General features: G+C 44.2%; 1 protein-coding gene across 1 annotated transcript; it reads left to right on the top strand.

The window, feature by feature from the left end:
- Positions 1 to 4,165: 4,165 nt before the first annotated feature.
- NDUFAB1 (NADH:ubiquinone oxidoreductase subunit AB1) lies at positions 4,166 to 9,442 on the top strand. The gene is made up of 5 exons (XM_029222400.1): positions 4,166 to 4,390; positions 6,361 to 6,483; positions 7,348 to 7,435; positions 8,387 to 8,486; positions 9,276 to 9,442. Exons 1-4 carry the CDS (start codon positions 4,223 to 4,225, stop codon positions 8,476 to 8,478), a joined length of 471 nt encoding a protein of 156 aa, XP_029078233.1. The 5' UTR covers positions 4,166 to 4,222; the 3' UTR covers positions 8,479 to 8,486; positions 9,276 to 9,442.
- Positions 9,443 to 9,684: the final 242 nt, after the last annotated feature.

Genomic DNA, 9,684 nt, shown 5'->3' with positions numbered 1-9,684 from the left:
CTTACAATACTTTATTTTCACATATCTGCCTATTGAAACGCTAATTTAGAAATGCTGTTGTGCTTTTTCATTCTCACGTGCACCCTTGATACCAGTGCCTGCATTTTCACAAGTCACTTAGAGTCAACAACACAGCTTTACTGAGCACATCATCTTCACCTTTGCCTAAGTGGTCTGAGAGACGGCAATTTTTAAAGTCCTAATCTGGTGGTATCATTGGAAACTTCATCCCAATCTATAAATATTTATTTGCCTAGCTTTCTTGAGTATATTAAGAGTATGTATTCATGATCTATATAAGGTAACTATTTGCACCATTACTTCTCTTTTAAAGATACCTTTTTATGCTATTACTGTAGTGGGTTTCGCTAACTTCATTACTACCTTTTAATACATTTGAATAAAAGATTTAATTTTCTCTCCTATACTGATTCTTTTCTCACTGTCTCTAACCTCAAATGAATTAATACTTTGCAAGCACATCATAGGTAATAGATGGATTTTCACAAAGATTTAATTTACTCAGGAACCCTGGGAAACATGTTATCTTGATTTTAAGAGGTAAGAAAACTGAGTAGATCTAAGTTAGTAACAGTAGAACAAACACTGAGTACGTACTTGACATAGTAGGTGTGAAAATGATTGCCGTGAGGCCCCCACCCCTCAGAAGTGCACAGGTTAGTGATTTAATTTAAATACTGTGTTTTAAATTGAAAGGGTGTGTTCAGAGTTCGGCTGTGGAAGCTCAAATGGGCAAGCACAACACGGGGTTCAAGAAAAGCTTCATGAAGAATGACAACTTAGCTGAGTCTTGCAAGGTGAGGAGGTCAGAGCAGAAGCGAAGGATATTCCAGGCAGCAAGGACAGTATGGTGTGAACTACAAACAACTCAGCGTTACCAGATGATTATGCCATGGGGAATGGACTCAGGAAGCTAGAAAGGTAGCCAGGGAGCTTGTGAGGCATGTTAACAAACCTGGACTTTATGCTGCAGGTGAAGGGGCTGTTGAAGGGTTTGAGGAGTGAGGCGATAAGGTCCCACTGTAGCCACAGTGAATAATGGATTTATGGAGGCCAAGAGTAGAGGCAGGGAGACGCCCAGAAGGGCCTGACCTGTGGCAGGGGCAGTGGGAATGAAATAGCTGAATCAGAGAGAGATTTAGGGGGGAAAAGAAGCAGGAGGACTAAGTGAATGCATGATTAGGCAGCAGGTGAAGGAGTCTTCAGTTTCTGTCTTACTGGGGTGATGGTGTCAGCAATTGAAATAAGGAACACACAAGGGGGAAAGAACTGATCTGAGTGCTTATAGATCATCTGGCAATAGGAAATTGGATCTAGGACTGTGAAGCTCAGAGAAGAGGCCAGGTTGGATGCAGGTAGCAATTAAAACCTCTGGAGTGAATCAATTCTGAAAACTTGTATGTTTAAAGTCAAGAATGGGTCAAGGACAGACCCCCAGAATCAATGTTTAAATGATGAACGGAGGAAATAAAGCCATGAAGAAGGCAGGAAAGGAATGGCCAGAGAAGTTGTGTCTATTGGACTTAAATTAAGATGCAGTGGTGAGGTTTATGAAAAGTTTTAGTGCTGGGGGTGGGAGGTCAAGTAAATCTAGATTTCAGTGGATTAAAGGGTGAATAGGACAAATTACTTACAAAACAGAAATAGAGTCATAGATGTAGAAAACAAACTTACGGTTACCAAGGGGGAAAGGAGGCGGGGAGGGATAAATTGGGAGATTAGGATTGACCTATATACACTGCTATATACTAAATAGATAACTAATGGGGACCTACTGTATAGCACAGGGAACTCTACTCAATGCCTAGTAATGACCTATTTGGGAAAAGAATCTAAACTGATTCACTTTACTGTACAGCAGAAACTAATACAACATTGTAAACCAACTATACTCCAATAAAAATTAATTTAAAAAAAGTGAATAGGAAGTGGGGTATTAAAGACCGAAAGAGCAGATTATTCCTTCAAGAAGGTTGACTATGAAAGGAAGGAGGAATGGTGATATTAAAGATACATCAAAGGCTACTGGAGGAGGTCTCTGGCCTTGTTTTTAGGCTAGGAGAAACTTTGGCATGTTTATGGGCTCAAGGGAAAGAGCCAGAAGCAAAGGAGAGGTTGAAGATGTAGGGTAGAAGAGAGGACTGGTGGTACAAGGTCCCAGGGGGAACAGGAAGGGATGTGACAGTAGTGCAAATGCGCTGGGAGGAGGGAGGGATGACTGGTGGGCTGGTGGGGTGATGTGTGCAAGAAGCTGACATAGTTTATGCTTACACATCCTTTGATGGGAGTGCTACTGAAAAGCACCAGCGCTCTCCCGTAAATCTTCCCCAGCTGCTAAGGACTTGATCTCAATCTTAATAATGAACCTTTTCCCCTACAGCCCATCTAGGTTGACATTTTCTCTTTATGTGTTTGCTGAAGGGAAAAGTAGCTCTCCCAAAATATGTCATTTTAAAAGAGGTGATTTATTATGTTTGACCAAAAGAATTAAATGTTATCCAGAAATACAGAGAGGTTATGGGAAGAGAGGGTTCCAAACATGAACTTGGTAGGCTATCAAGCTCTTCCTGAGTGCTCCTTCTGCGACCATCATAGATCTGGCCCGTGGGTCTGCCAGAGCATGGCCAGGAAGGTGTAGTCAGAGGCTGTTGTGTCACTGGTGACTTAAGCAGATCTTATCGGCCCTAATCCTTGGACTCCAGTCAGATTTTTGGCACCAGTTTTCTGCAGAAATGGAAGGCTGCTACTTGAGGTGAAGCTTGGCCATTTATTCACTGACCATTCCAAAGAGGTGATACAATTGCTCTTCCAATTGCTTAATAAGCAGTGAAGTGGTGGTGATTAAATCAGCCTGCAGCAGAAGCCTGCGGTGGACTGCTAGCACGGCCATAGAGACTCTGGTTGGCATCACCAACAGCAGGGTGATTCCGGGGGGTTTCTTTTCCATCCCCCTGATTGATGAAAGTCTTGGCTCAAGTATCACCTCCAAAGAGAGGCCTTCAGAGACCACCCTGGCTAAAATGACATGCCTCCCATAGCTCTCATTATCCCCTTCCCTGTTTTATTGTCCATTATTGTACTTATCATTACTTCCTGGAGGGTTTTTTTTTTCCGTGGGGGGGTAGGGGGTTGTATTTTTTTTGTTTGTTTATTGTACATTTTCCCACTAGAATGTAAAATCTGAAAATAGACTGCCCAGTCTGGCTTGCTCACTGCTGTAGCCTCAACAACTAGCACATAACAGATTCTGGATATTTTAATGAATACATAAATAGAAATTACAACAGTAGGATCATAGTAGGCATTCTATTTTAAATTAAAGGCACTACCTTTTATTTTACTTGAATTTAACAAAAGTAAAAAGAAACTGAAGTAAAACTGAAGGCATTGTTGAATTGTTCATCCAGGCAGTATTCAGAGTTTGGAGCCATTGTTCTATATGTTTGGATTTCACTGCCGAGAAATATGAATGAATTAGCACGCTTAACTTTCTCCCACTTACCCATTTTTGTGAGCTATATTATTTATATTGTCAAGTTTTAAAATATGTATATTGCTTTTATTGTAATTCCCACATTTATTAGTCTTAGTTATATATTTACATCAACTCATATTTTCGCATTCTTATTTTATACTGAGTTTTGACCTATTAAATAATTTAAAAAATAATTTTAATAGTTTTGACCTATTAAATAAATTTAATTATTTAATAATTTTAATTTAAATTAATTTTAATTCTATGGAAGAATCGCGGCATCAAAACTTTTCTTTCTTTTGGCCGTGTCCCGCGGCTTATGGGATTTAATTTACCGACCAGGGATCGAACCCGGGCCCTCGGCAGTGAGAGCGCGGAGCCCTAAGCACTGGACCGCCAGGGAATTCCCGGCATCAAAACTTTTAAATAAATGTATTTCAGAACTTTCAGAGAATAAACAAAAATAAGTTCCTTTCTTGCGTCAGTGATTATAGTGTTTAGGGAAAGAACATCTTCGCCCTTTTAGCTCTGGCTCTAGCAGCCATTCGCCTCCGGACCTGGAGGGCAGGACAGCGCGCGCCCTGAGGGCGCAGTGCAGCCAGGAGGCGCCAGGGGCCGCTACCGCGGGCGGCTCGCGACAGTGCCTCTCTATGCGTCGCCTGTGCGGAGCTCAGGAGGATACCGGACCGGAGGGCGCGGCGCAGTGCCTCCTGGGTCGGCGTAGCCATGGCGGCTCGTGTCCTTTGCGTCTGTGTCCGCCGACTGCCCGCCGCCTTCGCGCCGCTGCCCCGGCTCCCCACGCTGGCGGCGGCCCGGTCACTCTGCACTACCCTGTTCCCCGCGGGGGCCAGAGCGAGGCCTTGGGCTCCGCATCCGGCCTCGGTGCTCACGCAGGTGATTCGCGGTGACTTTGGGGGGGCTTGGCTGGGGTCAGGCGTCGGGCCCGCTCGGGGTGGTGGGGACGGGCCAGGCAGCTGGGCCGCAGCTACTGGGGCTGCTGTTGGCGGGGGTGACCCGGGGACGCCTGCTCGCTCTCCGTCCCACTGCCTAAAGGTGCTTGGTTGATCCCTGCCGGGACCCGGGTGACCTAGCGATTACGGGCAACAGCACAGACCTTCCAGTCAAACACCCTTGGGTTCGAAAGCTGACCCCGGAACTTTGGAAAAGCCTTGTAACCTCGCTAAGCCTCAGTCTGAACCGTAAAAATGGGATACTAGTTTCTACCTTGTGGAGTTTCAGCGAGGTTTAGAGGAGATCATACAGGTAAAGTACCGAGGGCGGTGCTTGGTAAGCTCTCACAATACTGGTTGCCGTTAATTGTAGTGATAAGGATAAATACCGTGATAGCTTCCTAGGAAAAAATAATGACGGGGTGCAGAGAGGAAGACACCCTGGCCTACAGCCTTCTTCACAGCAGTTCTCTCCCTGGATTGCTCCCTGTGGCACCTTTTGTCTGTTTCTGGGTCTCTTGGAAGGATAGGAAACAAGTAGGATCTAGTTGTTTTTTTTATCTGATGAAACTTTTTTGAGACTGAAACTCTCCTTAGGTCAGTGATTCTCAACCCTGGCTGCACATTCAAGTCACCTGGGTAGCATGAAAGAGAAAGAAAAATAAATCCCTCGTGGGCTCTCCCCCTCCCCATCTGATTTACTCCTCTGGGATGAGGCACTGACATGTTGTTTGTTTAAGTTCCCCAGGTGATTCTGAAGCGCCTCAAGATTAAGAACTGTCGTCTTAAAGTAGGATAGACTCCCAAGGTTTAGTTGAGAATTCCCTTTTCAAACTCCAGGACTTCATGTAATTGTGGTTTCAATCTTGACTAAGATATGAGAATAAAAACTAAGGATGCCCTGGCCAAATCAGTTAGAATCTCTAGAGGTGGGGCTTGGTCATCGCTTTTTGAAAGTTGCCAATGATTCTTTTATGCAGCCAGTGTCAAGATTTACTGACAGTGTAGTGGATTCATTCGGGGGGCATTGTCTTATCGATGAATCAAAAGGTTAAAAGTGTCACCTTGAAGTTGAGTTAAAAGAGCAGTGTGGGGCTTCCCTGGTGGCGCAGTGGTTGAGAGTCCGCCTGCCGATGCAGGAGACACGGGTTCGTGCCCCGGTCCGGGAGGATCCCACGTGCCGCGGAGCAGCTGGGCCCGTGAGCCATGGCTGCTGAGCCTGCGCGTCCGGAGCCTGTGCTCAGCAGCGGGAGAGAGATTTGAGATACTACTCCATCATGGCAAAGATCAGAATGGCTCATTATTTAGTTGGTGGCAACAAGGCAAGCCCAGTTGGAAGGAAAATAGATTGGAGTGTATGCCTGTCAGGCTCCATCATCCTCTTCTTTGGGTTGGTACTGGCTTCATTTGTCTTGGCCAAAGTCAGTGTAATTACTGCTGGGGCCAAATTAGATCCTTCCAGTGTATGGTTTTCAGTGTGAGCTGCCTTTCAGTTCACCCTGACAGCTCTTGGCGTGAGTTATTTTGACTTGGGTATTAAAGGTGGCAGTGCCTTACAGAGGCAGTGCACTGCTTAAGATGCCATGGGAAGCCTTAGGCTCTTCTGCAGGCCCTAGATGGTTTTAGTGGCAGTGTTACTGAGCGGAACCAATGTCCAAAGCCTGACGGCTGAACAGAGGAAAGAAGGGGGCCGGTCCTGGCTCTGAGGGGAAAGGAGATCCATTTTTATGCTCTTGAACTGCTAGGGCTTCTGACACTACCCAGCATGAGGCCTCGGTGTGTCCTAATGGCCACAGAATCAGATGAGATGGGTTTGCTAACCCCATGAAAGCTTTGTGAAAGACATCTGTAGGCCAATGCCTTTACTTAGAGGCATTTCAGGCTCAACAGCAGTGCTTCCCTCCCTCGGTCTAGGTTCCAGGTGGAGTTACACCGCTGTGCCGCCAGTATAGTGATGCACCCCCTTTGACATTAGAGGGCATCAAGGACCGTGTTCTTTACGTCTTGAAACTCTATGACAAGATTGACCCAGAAAAGGTAATTGATGTGGTTTAAATGTTTTCTCTTTAAATGAGTATTTAGTCACATGGTACAAAATCCAAAGGGTTTAAAGGACATTAAGTAAAAAGTCACCCCAGGCACCCAGTTCTCCTTCTGGGAGGTGCCAGTTGACCTGACTTCTTATTTTTCCAGAGAGTCTCAGTGCATATGGAAGGGCATATATATATACACATACATACAAGTACATGTATGTATATTATATGTACGAAGTGATCTATATCTCCCAACCTTTTAAAAAAACACAACCGGTAGTACACTGTAAATACTGTTGTGCACCTTGCTTTTTTAACTTAACTCTTCTTGGAGTTTTTCTCACAGTGCTACCTTAAAACATTCCTTCTTTAATAACAGAATCTGTGGTGTGGGTACGGTAGTTTGTTTTTGATGTGGTTTTTGAAGAATTCTTCCTGGTGATCTTGAGGTCTGAATTAAAGACAGGGTGATAATAGACACTGTGTGCTATTCTTGAGGGAGCAGAATGTCACTTCTAAGGTGTGGTGTCTTAGTGGTAAGGCGGCAAGAAAAACCAGACTCTCAGATGTCATTCAGAACAGTGATCAGAGATCATCATAAAATATATAAAGTGAATTCATCGTTAGCTTTATATATATTGCTGACCATTTCAAAGTAAGGTAGAGTAACTTAACATATAAAGCACGCCAAGTGTGGGTTGGCACACGTTAAATGTATAATGTTAGTTGTGGCTCTTTATGTTTAAAATATGGCCTCTTTATATTAAAAAATCTTCTGTATAATGACTGATATTTCACCATTCAGTTATCTTGAGAAACAAACGCTCTCACAGACTGAATTTTGCGTTTGGTGTTTCTTTTCTTGCAGCTCTCAGTAAATTCCCATTTTATGAAAGACCTGGGCTTAGACAGTTTGGACCAAGTGGAGATTATCATGGCCATGGAAGACGAATTTGGTAACACACACGGGCTGTCTTGGACCTGCCCGTCGTGGCTCTTGATTTCGGTGGATTAAATGCAGAGGAATGCTGGGAGCCTGATTGGGGTTTGCAACAGTCGTGCCCACCCCTCCCCCACTCCTGCTTACTGTCGGGGGAAGTGATTATTAGGGACAGTGCACTTACTTGGAGAGCACTTATTGCAGGTCTGCAGAGTGCCCGGTGTAATACCAAGGGCTGAGCGACCGGAAGAGGCCTGGGGGAGTGTGGCACGGAGATTCTTGAGGTGGGTCTCCAAGATGAGGGCATAGCCTCACCTGTGGAGAAGCTGATGACACCTCGGTGCACCGTCTCCCTCCTCCCCACCTCCCCGATGAGCTAGGCCTAAATGTCTAGAGAAGTGCTGGGTGTGCCAAGGATAGGGCGTGTGCGTGCACAGACTCATACACACACACATGCTTTGGTTTCCTGCAGTGCCTCCCATGCACACTCCAACTTAATCTTGTCTGGGACGGTCAGTTGTGCAAATGAGACCTTTACAAGGTTCCACGGCCCATTTTGGGGGTGAATTGCCTGAGTGGAAGCCAAGGGACTTCTGTGCCTTCCTACAGAGCAGAACTTACAGTTCCTCAGAGAGTATGCTAACTAGAGGGATGGCATTGGTTAGGGCTACAGGGTTTCTTTTGGGGGTAATGAAAATGTTCTAGAATTAGATGATGGTGATGGTGCACAACCTTGTGTATATACTAAAAACCATTGAATTTTGCACTTTAAATGGGGGAGTCTTCTAATATGTGAATTATATCTAAAATGTTGCCTGGAAACATAACAGGCTCACAACTTAAATGGCATTCAGGGTTGCTGGAATTTTTTGATGTACTTCTGGGTATTGCTGAAGTGTTACATACTTTCAGTTCTAAAGGACTGGCATTTCCTACACTAACGCATTGTTGCACATTTCACTTTCAGGGTTTGAAATTCCAGATATAGATGCGGAGAAGTTAATGTGCCCACAAGAAATTGTAGATTACATTGCAGATAAGAAGGATGTATATGAATAAAATATCAGGTAAATAATTTGATTTATGGAATTATGTTCTGCCATAGAATTAATCCCTCTGTGGTTCTTCAATAAAGACAGACTTGGGAAGAAATGGAAAAAATGGAAGTGCTTGACAGATTTTCACTGGTTATAAAATGCAGGCACCTTCTGGTTATCTGCCACTCCAAGGAGGCCAGCCCTAGTGATCATCTTTCTCCTCCAGAGGTGTTGACAGCAGTTCACTCCTGGACAGGACTCTCTTACTGATTGTCAGCCCTCCTCGTAAAAGCAGCCTCGTACAAAAAACTGAGCAAGGCGACCCAGAAGCAGAGACCTCTGCCTCCCTCAGTTACCCACCCAAGGGTAACTGTCCAGGAAGCTGAGATGGCCTGGCTCTTAATTAGGCAGGAGAGGCCTTGTGGGTAAGAGGATGGACTCTAGCGTCAGACACCCGAGTTTATTCTCAGCTCTGCAACATTCTGTAAGCCTGTGGTCTTGGGCAGGCTGCGTAGCCTTTGTAAGCCTCAGTTTCCTCATATGTAAAATGGGGCTAATGATAGGACCTACCTGGGGCTTCAGTGAAGGTAAAATTGAATAGTGTGTGTAAATCACTTAATACAATGCTTGATGTAAAGAAGCCTCATGATAAATATTGGCTATTGTTCTTTAGGCCGTAGAATAATCAAGTGATCAGACTTTTAAAATAAAACATTTTATTAGAGTCTATAACTTTAGTCATCCTGGATTTAGCACCTCAGAGATTATCACTTAAAGTCAGTAGCACCAGAGAGAAACACTGAACTTGTCTTTTGCCAGACCCCTTTTCTTCACTGAAAGAAGACTCAGAAGATGCTGGCGAGTGTCTGGAAGTAAGAACGCATCTCTGCATCATTGCTGACTTTGACAGAGTAATTCTGTTTAGACTTGTACTTAAATTGTCTTAAGTGTTTTTGCCTGTTGAAAATAAATCTATAAAACCAACATTTTTCTGTCTTCAGTTTTTAAATTACGTCTCTAAAGTGCTTGCTTTATATTGACATTGCTTGGCATTTTTAGAGACTTGTCTGATTTGTCATTGGTATTCATGCATATCAAAAATATGACTTTTCCAGCAGGGTACTTGAAACAAGTTGCTCTCCCATCACCTTCAGCATGAGGAATGAATTAGTGATAAAAAACATTTTGCCTCAAATATATTTGTGCCTCCATTAGTTTACTGATTATT

Source organism: Monodon monoceros, unplaced genomic scaffold (assembly GCF_005190385.1).
Source record: "Monodon monoceros isolate NGI ecotype Baffin Bay Population unplaced genomic scaffold, NGI_Narwhal_1 Super_Scaffold_13, whole genome shotgun sequence".
Classification (NCBI taxonomy): domain Eukaryota; kingdom Metazoa; phylum Chordata; class Mammalia; order Artiodactyla; family Monodontidae; genus Monodon; species Monodon monoceros.
This window is presented reverse-complemented; position numbering and strand designations above follow the sequence as displayed.